The sequence below is a fragment of the Vicia villosa genome, linkage group LG1 (genome assembly GCF_029867415.1).
Source record: "Vicia villosa cultivar HV-30 ecotype Madison, WI linkage group LG1, Vvil1.0, whole genome shotgun sequence".
Classification (NCBI taxonomy): Eukaryota; Viridiplantae; Streptophyta; class Magnoliopsida; order Fabales; family Fabaceae; genus Vicia; species Vicia villosa.
Window position 1 is genome coordinate 75057928 of NC_081180.1, and position 17333 is coordinate 75075260.

A 17333-nucleotide genomic window follows, 5' to 3' on the forward strand; every position below is an offset into this window, starting at 1 on the left:
TTCACATCCATTTGCTCAACCTCTAAATCAAGAGTAGCAGCCAAACTCAACACGGTTTTGATTAACGACATCTTTACAATAGGTGAGAAAATCTCATTAAAATGAAATATAGTATGAAATATTAAGTAATTTATTAAATACTGAAGCAGATATGTAATATATATTGTTGTTGTAATGTTATGGTTAGAAGGAAAGCTTGATCTAGTGGATATGGAGTATTATGTGAATGCAAAGGGATAGTGTTCAACACTTGTTGGAATCAAAATTTTTAAGCTTTTGCATGTGGAGTTTTTTAATAAAATGGGAAATAAAAATAAAATGGCTGCCACGTCAGCATTTTTTAATGGGACTTTAACGTCAGGGACCAAAGCCAACAAAAATATGAGATATAGGGACTCAGACAAAAAAAAAATCAGATACAAGGACCAAAATAAAAAAAACTCACTAACTTACAGGACCAAAAGACTATTTAAGCCTAAAAAACATTAGTTTTTCAGTAACCTCTTTCATACATCATTTTTTCATAATTCAAACAACTTTTTCAAGTGTTCATATTTCCATCAAAAATGAAATTGTGTGCATAACTTTCATTTTATTTAAAAGAGTTTCATATTATATTGAGCACTTAAGTATATATGTTTGGATTCGGATTAAGATAAAGAGAAGATCAATTTGTCATATTCTTGGAATTCAAGTCAAGTCTTCAAATTACTCAAATTCTATACTTTCTTTGTATTGATTAGTTCACCATTGTTGTTTGGTATGATCATCAAGTTGTTGGTGATTGTTGTAAAGGGGAAGTAGAATACATCTTTGTGTTCTTTACATTCTGCATTTATTTTTCTGCACTTTAATTTTCAAAGCTCATCAAAAGTTCAAGAAAAATAAGAACACAAGATCCGTCATCTAAAAAAAAGAAAATTTCGTCAAACCTAATTCACCCTCTCTTAGGTTGCGCGCTCTTAAACTTAGAAAAGCTACCTTTGGGGTGGATCGAAAGAGATAAGTAAGAAAGCTCATGTTTCATGATTTCACTCTCTTAAGGAGTGGAACCAAGCCACTATCAGGAAGATGCTTTGGAGCTTATAAGCCAAGGCTGATAAGTTGTGGGTGAGGTGGGTCAATGCTTATTATCTCAATCTCATAGATCAAGATGTTATGAATTGGATCATGAACACAAGCTACTCTTGGATTTTGAAGAAAATCATGAATAATAGAAATATGGTTAGAGACCTTCCATATTGGAATGATGTTGAGCAAGGTAGAAGATATAATACATGAACAATGTATAAGTTCTACGGGGTAACAAAGATAAGGTGGAATGGAACAAAGTCCTTCTTCATAATTTGGTTCGGCCTAGATTCATCTTCACTCTGTGGATGGCCCTTAACAAGAAGCTTCCAACAAAAGATAGACTTATTAGATTTGAGATTTCTATACATCCAAAATGTAATTTTTGTGATCAAGATGAATCTCTAAATCACTTCTTCTCTGAGTGTAATACTCCAAACACTATATGGAAAGATGTGTTGAACTGGATTGATATTCATAGAAATCCGGTTCATTGGAATATGGAGAAAGATTAGTTGATAAAGGAAATAAAGAAAAAAGGTTGGAGGTGCATAAACTGTCTATGAATTATGGAGAGGTAAAAATGACAAAATATTCTTCCAAAAGAACATTTGATCATAGTGTGAAAGATAAAATTATTCAAAGTATAGTTGTGAGATGTAGTATGCATAGGGTGTTGAATACACATGTAAATTTGAATAATCTTAGCATTGTTTAGGAGTTTTGGATTTTACTGCTGGATCGGTTTGTACTTAATTATTTTTTGTAATAAAAATAATGTTTTAATTAAAAAAAATGAATTTTAAGAATTTGAAACAACTTTCAACCGAGATATCTGCATTTGACACTATAGAAGAAAAACATTAACTAACTCTTTTCCAAATTTAAGTGAAAACGATTGAGGACAAAAAACATGAAGATGGGATATGAGTGGATGAAGTAACCGTTCTGATGCTATGTCAATTTCTGTTCCCTTTTTATACTTAATAATAGACTAATAGTGAAGTGCTTAACATGGCCTGTCTTTATATCAAAAGAAAATTGTCAAACCGTCCACTTATAAAATAATCCTTCCATTTCCATGTGCATGTCTTTGGGAAATAATGTAACTTAATGAGACGTTCTAATTGCCTCATCTTTAGGCGTCATTCTATTCATGCATCATTATCTAGTGTCTAACTAATAATAATGCAAATAGTTTCATCTAGCTAGCTCACTTAATGAACTAAGGCTACGTTTCTGAGCTTGACAGAAAGAAATTTGAATATTTTGAAGAAGAATGTTAGAAAGAAAAATTAAATAAATAAATAAATAAAATTATATATTTTAATTTTTTTAATGAGAATGATAAATATTTATTTGATCACCTGATCAAATTGGGGGAGAAAGGGATGTTTATAAGCCAAACAAAAAAGTCTCGAAACTCTTTTAAAAAGTTGAACGTGAATGATGTCAAATCTATTTCAACGCTAATGGCTTCTAACAAAGATGGGATTGGAGTCAAAAATATAAGTATCTAAATTGTAATGTTACTATATCGGTGCATCTGAATTAGTTGAAAATATACCAGGGCCGGCCCTGTGAATGTGCAACATGGGCCACCGCACAGGACCTCCAATATTAAGGGGCCTCAAATTAATGTTTGGGCTTGAGAGAAATATAAGATTAATTATTATATATTTACTCATTTTTAGTATTTGTAAATACTGCTGAGTGACCTAGTGGCAAGACCTTATTTTGTGAGCGAGCAGTAGGGTGCGTGTTCGATTCTTAATTTATATTTTCTAACTTGAATTTTTATTTCATAAAATGTGAAAAGGTAAAGGATCACACCCATTCCTTTAACTGGTAAACTAATATAATTTGCCATTACACTAACTCACTCTCATGCTGTTAAATAATTTGTAAACATGTTAAATTTTTTTAGTAAATTTAATAATGTCATTTTAACAAGTTAAATAAAAACATATTAAATATACTTCGTTGTACTTCAATTGTTTTAGTAATTTTTTTTAATAATGTCATTTTAGCAAGTATTTTTAAGGAGATATTTAAAGGTTTTTATATGGCTAATTTATTTTTTATTAAAATTTTGTAATAAAAATATTATAAAATAATATATGTGATTTTATCTATGTTTTAATATTATTTATAACTTAAAATTAAAAAAATATGAATTTTTTAAAATTTATTTTTATTAGGATCAAATTTTAAAATTAGAACGGGGCCTCCAAATTGTTTGGGATGGCCCTGGTTGAAAAAGTCTCACATCGATTAGTTCTGTGAAGAAAGAAGAAGTCCAAGACTATATATAGAATACAAGTTTTTAGAAGTTCCACATCACTTAATTTTGTGAAGGAAGAGTGCGTCTAAAGCTGTATATAGGATTCAAGTTTTTCTACAAGATGTACAAGCCAAAAACACTTTAAGCTTATATTTGACTTTTTATATTTTCTCTTATGCTCTTGTTTAGAGTGTTGTGAGAGGTAGTTAAATATTTGCTTTGAAGAGTGCGAGTGTATTAGGGTCTAGGGGTGGTTGAGGTAGTCTATGTATTGTAACAATTTTCACATAGTCTTATTCTCTGATTGTCATCTGACAACGATTGTGGTTTTTTCTCCGATTCCGGAGTTTCCAATTTAATCTCTTGTACTGTTATCATGTTCCTCTTTTTTCTTTCCAAAAAATGGTATCAAGAGCCTTGGTTTGGTGAAGTATAAATTTTAGTATGTTCTGTGGTTGCAGTTTTGTTTGATCTTCCACATAAGAAAAGAAATTTTATACTCTGTGTTAGTTGGAAAAAATTTAGTTTGCTGCAAGAAAGGTTTTGGTTTCAATGTCAAGTTTTTCAAGTGTAGTGAAGATTGACTTAGAGAAATTTGAAGGAAGAATCAATTTTACCTTATGGAAAATTCAAGTCAAAGATGTTTTGATACAATTAGGATTACACAAGACATTGAAATGAAACATTTCCAACATTTCCAACGAGAAGTGGGAGGAACTAGATTTGAGAGCTTCGAGTAAAATTCAGATGTCTTTGACTGAGAATATTCTTGCGAAAGTTCTTGGTACGCCGTGAGCCAAAGAGCTTTGGGAGAAACTTGAAGGGTTACATCAAGAAAATAACATATCACACAATTTATTATTTAAGGAACAAGTTTCATAGCTTGCGTATGGATGAAAATATAAAAGTATCTGATCATCTAAGTGTTCTAAATGGTACTGTTTCTGAATTAGAAACTATTGGAGTCAAGATTGATGATGAAGATGAAGCTATGAGACTCATATGGTCTCTTCCATCATTCTATGAGCATATTAAACCTGTTTTAATATATGAGAAGAAAACTCTGAGTTTTGAAGAAGTTGCTACTAAAATTATTTCTGAAGAAAAAAGATTGAAGGGTGAGGATAATACTTCATTAGCATTATGATTACGAACAATTTTCTCATCCTTACACATATAATTTCAGTCCCGATCTTCTAAAATCTCTAATAACAATATCGCACCTTCTTTGCCACATACATCTTTTTCACCTTCTCATTTTTATGTAAATGTTCCGTATTTCAGTTTCGTTTTTATCGCATATCTTCTTCTCTAATCTCTCAACACATTTTTTCTTTTTCACTTTCACTAATCTTTCGTCTCTTCTATTTTTTTGTTTCGTTATAATAATTTTTATATTGTTTTATGCTATTATTTTATGTTTAATATTCCACTTTTGTCTAATTTAATTTTTACATATTAAATGGAAAATTGTTGTCAAAATATGACGAGTTTTGTTGTTATTTGATAGTGTATGAATGTATAAATACAAAATTATGTTATCATCTATATGTGTATGTATGGCTCAATAAAATATTTGTAAAAAACCGAACCAACCGAACCGAACCAAACCGCATTAGTTTGGTTTGGTTTGGTTTGGTTCGAATTTTTTTTAAAAGCCAACCGAACCGAACCAAACCAAACCGCACTATTTTTTCTCTTGCGGTTCGAATGATTTTTTTCGTCAAAACCGCCCAAACCGCACCGCGAGCACCCCTAGTTGTTGTGTACAAATTATTTAGTTAAACAACAACTCCTTAACTTTGGTTTAAAATTGGATCATATTTTTCTATTATGTGGGATAACACCAATGCAATTAATCTAATTCGGAAGCATATATTACATTCATGCATTAAGCATATGGAAATTAACGTCGCTTCATTAGAGATCACCTTTAAAAAAGGATGTGACTTTTGAATATGTAGATATGAAAAATCTGTTTGCTGACATTTTAACAAAATCTAGCTTATTTTCATTTATTTGGAAGGACATTGCATTGCATTGCATGTGTGAAAACTGATTTTTGGCATACTACTCACTTTGATTCAAATCTTGTTTTTTCTTGAATTGAATCAAATGTTTGAGTTAATGAAAATTTCCTTTGTTTTTAGATAATTGAATAAAAAAGACAATGAGTTCTTTAAAATGTTTAGACCCAAGAGTTTCAAATAGAATTAAAAACCATTTAAACCAATGATATCAAAATCAATTTTACACTTCTAAGATCATTTTTGTCTCTTTTTTTAATTCTTAAATAAATTTCTGATTATTTTCTTCAATTTTATTTAAATTAAACAAAAAAATTAATATTTATATGTAGAATATATTTACATACTAGAGATTCACTTAAATTTTAATTCTATTCACTTAACACAGTACTATTTACATTTACTACCATAATTTCTATCAAATTGATTTTATATGAAATAAAATTTTTCTTTTAATTTTTTTAAAATATTCTCATTGCTTTTTTAATTTTATTAAAATTAAATTCTATTCAATTCAATTAAAATAAAGTATTAAATAATTTATTTGTAAATAAAGTAATAGATAGTTTTCAAAATGTGCATAAAAAATTGTTGAAAAAATTTAATTATAAATAATAACTACAAAATATTTTAATTTAAAAAAAGATGTTAATAATTATTATTATATCTTAATGATAATGATATATATTTAATAATATATTTTAATTAATACAATTAGTTATACTATTAATTATATTGATTCTTCTTTATTTTAATTTTTTAATAATTATTAAATTTTTTCGGAAATGCTCTCCGAAAACATTTTTTTTTTTTTGTTTTCGGAAATTAAAAAATTTCGCCGCGGGTGACCAAGAAGATTAGGACGTCAATAAAGAAACTCCCTATTTTTAAGAGGAGCGTACCTCTTTCAACATCTTTCTCCATATAACCGGCGTTTAAAATTCACCGAATATTTACTTCGTGTTTTGTTCCAACATCCAACAATAATTAATTAAATTTAATATTATTTATGATTCAATTAATCGTATAAATTTTTGGTTTTGTACCAATTATTACCTATTATTAATTTGATACCAATTATATTTATAACACATACTCGGGCCCTAAATTGTATCAAATACCATAAATCATTTATATAAACTGCTTTCATATTCCTTTTTTCAAATGTGCAAAACATGTTCAAAGTTTTTTGCTTTTTATTTGACCATTGCATAAGAAAATATATTACAAAAAATATTAAATTTATTAATATGTTAATTCTTTTAAACATATAATCACCCAATAAATTTTAAGCGCTAATTAATTATCATGATTCAATTTTAGTTTATTTTATAAAATTCGTTTTAACATGACATAAAAAACATTACGACAAATTCTCATGATACGCCGAAACACATTTCGGCTTATGAAGTTTATGCAACGCAAAACCATTTATAATAATACTAGCCATAATCTAAAGCAATTCAATTCACAAATACCATTATGCATCTGCATTTCAAATATAAAAGATAAAATATATGGTTAATAAAACTCCCATGAATACAATAAAGAATAGTCTTCAAATACAAATGATCCGATGGTTAGTAGGTTTTGATGGCACATGACTTGACCTCAGGCGGCCCATTCAACCTCTTCCAGACTTTGCCCTGGAAAGTTATAGAAGGAGTGTTGGAACCATCTTCTTCTTTTGCTTTTGCTTTGAAGGTAATATAATACATTCCCCCAGCACAAACTCCATAAGTTGACTTCACAAGGTCTTCAAACACAAACTCCTTTTCTTTGTTGTCATCATTGTACTTTTTCAAAGCAATTACAGAAAGATTAACCAGGAGAGGCCGATATTCTTCAGTTATGGAAAGCGGTCCGACACCACCACCTAAAAATCTTCTTGCTGGATGATCAATAAAATCAAATTCCTGAAATGTCACCACTCAAATCATCAAATTTAAACATATTTACTAAAACACAAACTTAAAAAGATACATACACTTAGGTTTCGACAAAGCCTTGTATACTCAGCGAGTACTTTTCTTTTATAGCCACGTTTGGCCAATCTGATATGTTTTCTTCTATAGAAATCCATCGTGATTGGGTATTCTTTTCGAGAGCACCATTTACCTTTTTCAACACGTTTCTCCATCGATATTCCTTCTCTTCCAAACAATCACAATTCACTATCCTACTTATTTATAATCACTCACTAGGAAACCCTAAATATATTATAATTCATATCCGGCCCATAGCATAACAAATCCTGAATATATTATAATTAAAATCTCAAATATCATATCTTATAATTACTATATAGATATATTATCTATATAGATATTTACGTGAATAATGCAGTATGATAAAAAAATTATTTGTATTTATTATTTGTGATTAATCATTAAATTTATAATACATATAAGAGTATATCAATCTAAATTTCAATGATTCAATTAGTATTTAGTCTATAATTTACAAAACAAAATTTAAACCAAATATTTTTTAAATATTTTATTTATTTTTTTAAATCATATTAAATCTTTTCATATTGATTTTTTTCTTTGGTGTTTCTATGTTAATAATAAGTAACTTCATTCATATTTTCACGAGCTTTGTGAATAACGAAAAACAAAAAACAAAAATATTTTATTATTATTTGTATGAGTTTTTATATTATAAATTTAAAAAATTTCAACTTCAAAAATATATATGTATCTATGAATTTTAAATGATATTAGTTTTCATGTTATTACTTTCTTTGATTTATAAAATTCCAAAAAAATTATTATAATACAAATTCGTAATTTTTACTATTATTATTATTATTATTATTATTATTATAAAATATATTTTTATTTAAAATAATATTTGAGGTAAATAATATTTATGAATATAAAATTATTCAACACCAACTTCTATTGCCAGCGGTTTTTATAGAAAGCCATGGTGATTGAGTATTATTTTTAAGAGTCATTTCACCAACGTACCTCTATCAACATGTTTTTCCATAACCGGCATATTTCTTTCAACATGTTTCTCCATCGATGAAGGTGGTTTGGGTGTCAAAAATATCAAAATAATGAACTTGGCGTTGCTTAGTAAATGGAAGTGGAGGATTTTGGTGGAGAATGAGGCGGTGTGGAGTAAAATTCTCAAGGCTAGATATGGAAATTTAAAGTTGAAAATTCTTGTAGGAGATATCTCGGTCGTGAAGAAAAGTAATTCTATTTGGTGGAGGGATATTTTAATATCCGAAAATTACGCTTCTCTTTTTAACCATAATTTTGCAGGTGCAATCGGGTGTCAAATTGGAAGCGGCACTGCTGTCCCATTCTGGTACAACACTTGGTCGGGGCAGCCAACACTTATGTATCAGTTTCCGGAGCTGTTCGTGTATGCTAAGAACGACGCCGTAGCGGTAGCGGAAGCTGGCAGTATTACCGATTCTGGCTGGTGCTGGAAGTCGGAAGAAGAACTGTTTCACAGTGGCAGCAATAGCGGTTTTTTATGGAAGGAGTTGACCGAACAACTTGCTGATTTTCGGCCTTCAGAAGGGAGAGAAGACAGCTTTATATGGAGTTGTAACAGTGATGGAGATTTTAAGGTAAATTCTTGTTATGAAAGATTTTATGAAAAGCTTAAAAGCCCCCCTTTAAACTCTTCTTTTCTCAAGAAACTTGGATTTCTTTGGAGGATTAAAGCACCCCCTAAAATCCTTTTTTTTTTCCGGATGGAGACTTGTTCATAATAGATTGGCAATGAAGGACCAATTATTAAAAAGGGGCATCTCTTTGGTAGATGGAGGGATTTGCTGTATTTTTTGTTAATTGGAGGAGGAAAATTTATCTCATCTTATAGGTGGTTGTTTTGTCATCTCGAGTATTTGGAGGAAGGTCTTCGAATGGATTGGCCCGATTGACAATTTAGTCTTGGAGGAGTTTGAGGGGTTTTTTGATTTCTTTGAAAAGGTGAAGGTTAAAGCTAAGAGATTTATAATTGCGGTTATTTGGCTAGCTACGGTGTGGAACATTTGGTTGAGGCGTAATGCGCTCATTTTTAGAAATGAGTCTTTTAGTTTTACCGAATGTATGTCGGGGATAGTTTTATTATCTTGAAATTGGTTTCAATCGTATTATGTCATTAAGGATAATTGTAATTTTCACATTTGGAATATCCTACCTCTCAATTGTTTTGAGTAATAATAGGAGTTTTCCTTTTGTATTCTTCGGTTTGGAGTATCCATAATACTCCTTTTAATCCCATTGCTTATTAAAAACAATGTTTCTCCATCGATATTTCTTCGATTCCAAAGAATTAGAATTCATGTCGCCAAATAACAATAACAATTACAAAAGCAAAAGGTCACACCTACCAAAAAAAAAAAGCAAAAGGTCACCATCAACAATATTAAAATTATAGAAATAATAAAGAGTGAAGGTTCATTTTAGTCCCTCACAAAAATTGTAGAGGTTAGATTTGTCCCTGAGAAAAATAAAGTCCCTATTAAATCTCTTACAAAATTTAACTGAGTCATGTTAGTCTCTCTAATAATATTTTTTTCAAACCAGTTTTTTTCTAACTTTTGAACCGTTAAGACACATTTTAGTCCCTCACAAAAAAGGGAGAGTTCAAATTAGCCCCTGAGAAAAAAAAGTCTTTATTTAATCTCTTACAAAATTTAACTGAGTCATGTTAGTCCCTCTTTTAATTTTTTTATGCGATTTTTTCCTATTTTTAAACCGTGACTGAACTCCTATTTTACGACTGTTGATTTGAAAGTGTTGATTAATTATAGTTAATTATAATCGTGTGATTAAATGTGTTTTAAAATTATATTAAATATTTAACAATATGAGTATCTTTAATAATTTATATATATAATAATTTCAATTATGTTCTTTAAATTTAAAAGATATGTATATTTACGTGAATAATCTAGTATGATAAAAAAAATTATTTGTATATATTATTTGTGATTAATCATTAACTTTATAATATATATATAAGAGTATATCAATTTAAATTTCAATGATTCAATTAGTGTTTAGTCTATAATTTACAAAATAAAATTTAAACCAAATATTTTTTAGATATTTATTTATTTTTTAAAATCATATTAAATCTTATCATATTGATTTTTTCTTTGGTGATTCTATGTTAATAATAAGTAACTTCATTCATATTTTCACGAGCTTTCTGATACGAAAAACAAAAAACAAAAATATTTTATTATTATTTGTATGAGTTTTTATTTTATAAATTTATAAAATTTTCAACCTCAAAATTATATATGTATCTATGAATTTTAAATGATATTAGATTTCATGTTATTACTTTCTTTGATTTATAAAATTTCAGAAAAAATATTATAATACAAATTCGTACTTTTTAATATTATTATTATTATTATTATTATTATTATTATTATTCTTTTATATATATATATATATATATATATATATATATATATATATATATATATATATATATATATATATATATATATATATATATATATATTAATTCTATTATTCAACACCACCGACTTCTATAGCCAGCGATTTTTATAGAAAGCCATGGTGATAGGGTATTATTTTTAAGAGTCATTTCACCGACATACCTCTTTCAATATGTTTTTCCATAACCGGCGTATATCTTTCATCATGTTTCTCCATCGATATTCCTTCGATTCCAAAGAATCAGAATTCACGTTTCCCAAATAACAATAACAATCACAAAAGTAAAAGGCCACCCCTACCCAAAAAAAAAGAAGCAAAAGGTCACCCTCAACAATATTAAAATTATAGATATAATAAAGAGTGAAGGTTGGTTTTAGTCCCTCCCAAAAATTGCAGAGGTCAGATTAATCCATGAGAAAAATAAAGTCCCTATTAAATTCCTTACAAAATTTCACCGAATTATGTTAGTCCCTCTACTAATATTTTTTTCAAACCAGTTTTTTTCTTACTTTTGAACCATGACTGGACTGTTAGTGAAGACACATTTTAGTCCCCCACTAAAAAGGGAGAGTTCAAATTAATCCTTGAGAAAAAAGTCTTTATTTAATCTCTTACAAAACTTAACTGAGTCATGTTGATCTCTCTTTTAAATTTTTTTATGCGATTTTTTCCTATTTTTAAACCGTGACTGAACTCCTATTTTACGAATGTTGATTTGAAATTATTTGTGAATGGATCGTAGATAAATTATCACGATACCACGATATTATTTTTTTGTTGGGTTTATTAACATGCTAATGGGTGGGTTACTACGATTTTTCTTGTTATGTATTATTGTGTATTAGGTGTTGTTATTGTTTCAGTTACTAATGATCTTTTAGGAAGGTTTAGTTCTGCTACTGGGGTGATTTAGGCTAATTTTTTTACTTTTGGTAAATAATAGTTGTGACGAAAAAAATACACATGATATGTTGGAACAAAATTGGTTTATACCATATTCTTTAGATTTTGATTATAACAGAGTATTTAATAAACAATTAGGTATACTAACATATATTCAAGTGTGCAGGATCATTAGTCAAAGAATTTACCAGGCTCTGACTCTTATTGGAACATATGAAGAGAAGCTTGAGACTCGGATTATGAAAGATCAGAATTTAATGAGTCAAATTATGAATGATAAGATTCTGATGTCTCGCAACTACGTAACCCAACTTCTGGTGGAAACCCACACTCTGAAGACCATGTGCAAAGAAACTTAACCTATGACGCGTACTCAATTTCTGAAAGCAGGTCTATCTTGTCAAGTCCGGTCACGGTATAGAAATAGGGAAAAATTGTTTGAAAAAATATTAAAAGAGGGACTAACACGGCTCAGTTAAATTTTGTAAGGGATTAAATAGAGACTTTTTTCTTGGGGACTAATTTTGACTCTCTTTTTTGTGAGGGAGTAAAATGAGTATTCATTGGCAGTCCAGTCACAGTTCAAAAGTAAGAAAAAAACTAGTTTGAAAAAAATATTAGTAGAGGGACTAACATGATCCGGTTAAATTTTGTAAGGGATTCAATAGGGACTTTATTTTTCTCAAAGACTAATCTGACCTCTGCAATTTTTGCGAGGGACTAAAATGGACTTTCACTCTATAATAAAAACTTCTAATTAGTATTTTATGTTTTAAACTTAAGTCATATATTTCAGCAAGAACAAAAACATTTAAAAATGCATAATTTAATATAAAAGTTTTAAAAAGAATAAAACCTGAAATGGTTTAACAATATCAAGTACGACACCATATGTTCTCTCCAGTCGAACAGGTGGCCAGCAACGGTAGGCTTGATTTTTTGTGATGGTTGAGAAAAAAGGGGTTGTACCTGCAAGGCACTCTGATGCCAAATTAAGTGAAGGATCAACAAGGTACAACAGAAAGTATGAGATTTTTGGTGAGAAATAGATTACCTTGCCCTCTGAGGATAAAGGGCTATTTATAAGTGTTCTCATGAGGTGGGTTGGATCTCTTATCTTTTGGACTTTGGCGTGATTTCTGGCCCAGAATATAGGAGCCCTTTGACTAGGTCTTGACCAGTCATGCCCGGGAGAACTAGCCGTTTCTGAGGACGGAGCCTCAGCGTGCTCGGCTAAGTCCTGATCGCGCCCGGGGGAAGGGGATGTCGCTTTCCTGCAGGCAGTGTGTGTTGGGTCAATGATTATTGGGCCAAAGGGTGGATTGGCCCAATTGGAACAATTGGGATGGTCCAAAACATCATAAGTCCTTCATATTGTTGTAGAAATTTGACTACCAACATAACTCATTATCTCTTCTCATGATAAGAACCATTGAACTTGCAAAATAATAAGCCATTACATTAACCTGAGGCGTGTAAGTACATTTTCCTTAAGAATTTATCTGCCTCATAAGCGCAAATCCCCCATGATTCAACAGGTTCTTCTGAAATTCTTAATATTAGGTATCAAAACAACAAGAAGAAATCTTGGCCGAAAGATGTAACCATAAAAAGAAAAAGAAAGGGAAGACAAAATTTTTATCACATTTTATTTTTTTTGTCTAATTATTGTAAATGATAGGTAGCTTTATATACTCCCTCCGTCTCCCAATAAGTGTCCTCTTTCCTATTTTTATTTGTCTCCAATTAGTAATATAACCCAATGTAAATGTAACTAAAATGAAAAAAAAGGTTACATGAAACGTGAAAGGGAAACTGTAAGTTAACAATAACAATATACAAAGAGTACCACCAGTTGTTCCAATGATTTCACAAACCCATACATTTCCCCACTGCAGAATCTCCCCCAACAAAAAATTTCAACTCATTAATTTCTCTTTTTGAAAGAAAAAAATGAAGAAAAAGTGAGTAAATTTACGTTGCTCTAATTGATGAATCTCATCAAGGTCCTCTTTAGAAAATAAGGATATAGATTTTCCTTTCAACCAATATTGCGTGTAAACAAGTGCTTCCACCATTTTAGGTGTTAGACAAGTGCGATAATCACTAACAACCCTTCCGCCAGTGTTGAAAGTTGACTCTAAAGCTACAGTAGAGGCGGGAATGGCCAACACTTCTCGAGCTATGCTTGCCAAAATAGGATATTAAGTTAAGTTGGCTTTCCACCATCCCAAGATGTCAAACTCGGCTCCTTTATTGTATGGTACTCGTGCTTCTTGTAGATATGATTCAAGTTCACTCTTAAGATCATACTTATATCTAGTTTCTTGACTGTAGTGACAGAAAATATTACCATCATCGTCCTCATTCAGTGGTGTGTCTAGTTGGCTAGATTGAGAGTCATCAACACCTTGATATTGATCATAAAGTTCTAAAAGAGAAGATTTCAATTTTTCTTTAGATAATCAACATTTCGAGTGCCAACATATAAAAAAAACTAATATAAAACTCCGTAATAGACAATTTCACCCTTGGATCAAGAAAAAAAGCAATCAACAGTAAGATGTTTATTGTGTTAGGATTTTCCCAATACTTGTCGAATTTAAGTTTCATCTTCTCCGCCGTGTTTTTTATGTGCTCATTGTCACTCTCTAAATACTTATTGATCCCTTTTCCAATGGAGAATACCTCTGTCATATATGAAGCACTAGTGACATATAATTATCCAGATAAATGATTGGTAGATTTGTAAAACATCTTAAGCAAGGGAAGCATTGATACAACATATGTCCAATCCTCTTCCTTAACTCCCCCATTCGTTTTGTCCATTTCTTCGCGAAATTTCTTATCTCGTGCATAGAGCAAGTCAAAAGCTTTTTGATATTGTAAGGCAGCCTTCGATATTAAATAAGTTGAATTTCATCTGATTTCAACATCAAGGATAATAACACCTTTGTATGTAACTTTTTCCTTCATATTTCATAAATTTGGCTAGTCTGGTAGGAGAAGATTTGACATATTTAACCGCATGACGAATTTTTTAATGCAACTTTTATCCTCCTTCAATCCTAATTTTACAATTAAGTTCAAGATATGCGTACAACAATGCATGTGGACAAATTCCCCATTCAAAATAAGATTACTCCAAGACCCCATCCTTATGCTTAGATACTTAATCATACATTTGTGTGTCAATAGGGATGTTCAAAACCAAACCGATCCAATATAAAACCGCAAAACCGAACCAAACCAAACTGAAACCGCAAAAAACCGCATTTGATTCGGATGTATTTGGGTCATTTTTTACCAAACCGCGTGGTTCGGTTCGGTTTGCGGTTTGAATTTTACAAACCTAACCAAACCGCGTTATGTTACAACCCCCAAACTTCACTTAGCCTATACCCAACCCAAACTTAAACCTATTATGTCTTAGCCTTGCGATTACAAATGATTTTCTCTTCCCCACACTTAAGATTTCAATTTAAGTCTTCTCAAATCTCTCTTAGCGGTATTGCGTCTTCTTCTCATCTTTTTTCCAAGTACATATCACCTCTTCTTTTCTAGTCCTTCATCTCTTAAATTCTTTCTTTTTCATCTTATCAATTGTATGCTACTATCCTCTCTTCCAATTACGTTTTTAATGTTCCTCTTCTTATATAATCTCTCATCTCTTCTGCTCTTTCTTTTTTTATTTTCTCTAATCTTTCATCTTCTTTTTTTCTATTTCATTATAATATTTTTGATATTGTTTTATGCTACTATTTTATGTTTTTTATTCCACTTTTATCTATTTTTTTTAATATTAAATGGAAAGTTGTTATCCAAATATGATGAATTTTGTTGTTAATTGATAACACATAAATGACTAAATACAAAGTTATGTTGTCATTATATGTGTATACGGCTCAATAAATTTTTGTAAGAAAACCGAGCCAATCGAACCAATCCAAACCGCGTTAGTTTGGTTTGATTTGGTTCGGTTTTATTTCTAAAAGCCAACCGAACCTAACCGAACCGCACACTTTTTTCTCTTGCGGTTCGGATGATTTTTTACGTCAAAACCGTCCAAACCGCATCACAAACACCCCTATTTGTCGATACATTGTCAACCGTTGTGGTCGAGATTTGACTCAACCCCCAACTTCTTAAGTAATCATCAATATATTTCCCAATCATGTGACCCGAGAGCCCTGTGATTTGACAAAATTTGATAATTTTCTTATGCATCTTCCACTCAAAATCCACAAAATGCACGGTCAAACTCATGTAACTTAAGTTTTGAGTCGATGTCCAAGTATCAGTGGTCAAACAAACTCTTCCACAATTTGAAAAGAATTTTTTCAATTTCTCATTTTCTTCAAGGTAGTGCGCCGAAATATCACGCCTCAATGTAGACTATGATGGAATAGAAAATCGAGGTTGCAAGATGATCAATAGCTTTCTAAACACTTCATTCTCCACAAAACAAAATGGAATCTCAGCACACACAAATGTTTTCACAAGTAGCGCTCAACATTCCTCTTGATCAAATTTAAAATAGCTTGGTGAACAAACTACTTTCCCTTCTGAAGTGGTTTTTCTCCTTTTGTTTGGTCGAGTTTTATCATTATCATAAACAGTACATCTACCTAGATGAGTCCGCATACCACTTGTTCCATTACTATACTTAATTAAGACTCCACAGTATTGACATTAAGCTTTTTTCTCATCACCTTCCACTATGGTGAAGTGGTTCCACATATCAGACCGCAATTGGCGTTTTTTTTTTCATCGAAATTGTAAGAATTGTATTCTCTATATTCTCCGCCATCTAATAAAAAAATCAATAGTAATTAGCAAGTTGCATGAAGAAAGCCATGCATACCAACCTGTATCTCAGTACCAACAAGTTGGCAACAAAACACACTCAACCAAAGACTAATATCGAGAACCAGCACCCTCCAAATGAAAGCTAAAAATTCAAAAATTACAATTAAATTGTGATTTACTAACAAGAGATTATAGAGTGAATACATATTTTACAAGAGATCATAGAGTGAATAAATATTTTACAAGAGATAAACGAATTTGAAGATACCAAAAGTGAGTTATTTTCCTAAAAACTAAGCCTTCATAGCCACTCATCAAAAGTTGAATATTGACTTCCTATAAATAGACACTTAATATAATATATATATATATATATATATATATATATATATATATATATATATATATATATATATATATATATATATATATATATATATATATATATATATATATATATATATATATATATATATATATATATATATATATTTTGTTTGTTACTTATTTGGATATTATAAAAGGGTTTAATTTTGATTGTATTTGAGAGAGAAATAAGTCAGGTAGATACGTAATAAATCATTCAATTAAGTGTACGGTAACATTTGGATATATATATATATATATATATATATATATATATATATATATATATATATATATATATATATATATATATATATATATATATATATTTCATTTATTAAATCTATATTGGTCCTCAAGAAACTAATCATGAGCTATATAAAGGTTTACACAATTTATCTCATACAAACAAAAATTTGCTAAGAA

General features: G+C 30.0%; 1 protein-coding gene across 1 annotated transcript; it reads right to left on the minus strand.

Annotated features, from left to right (window-relative positions):
* Nucleotides 1-6745: 6745 nt before the first annotated feature.
* LOC131646134 (uncharacterized) lies at nucleotides 6746-7522 on the minus strand. The gene is made up of 3 exons (XM_058916276.1): nucleotides 7409-7522; nucleotides 6993-7298; nucleotides 6746-6835 (listed from the first exon to the last, which is right to left on the minus strand). The coding sequence occupies exons 1-3, from the start codon at nucleotides 7520-7522 to the stop codon at nucleotides 6746-6748; spliced, it is 510 nt and encodes a 169-aa protein (XP_058772259.1).
* Nucleotides 7523-17333: the final 9811 nt, after the last annotated feature.

Excerpts from the sequence above, each read along its gene's own strand:
- LOC131646134 (XM_058916276.1), bottom strand. The coding sequence starts at position 7,522 with ATGGAGAAACGTGTTGAAAAAGGTAAATGGTGCTCTCGAAAAGAATAC. Across the intron at positions 7,299-7,408 it reads AACGTGGCTATAAAAGAAAA|GAATTTGATTTTATTGATCA; the intron begins GTACTCGCTGAG and ends GTGACATTTCAG. Across the intron at positions 6,836-6,992 it reads GGTTGAATGGGCCGCCTGAG|ATTATGGCTAGTATTATTAT; the intron begins GTCAAGTCATGT and ends GAATTGCTTTAG.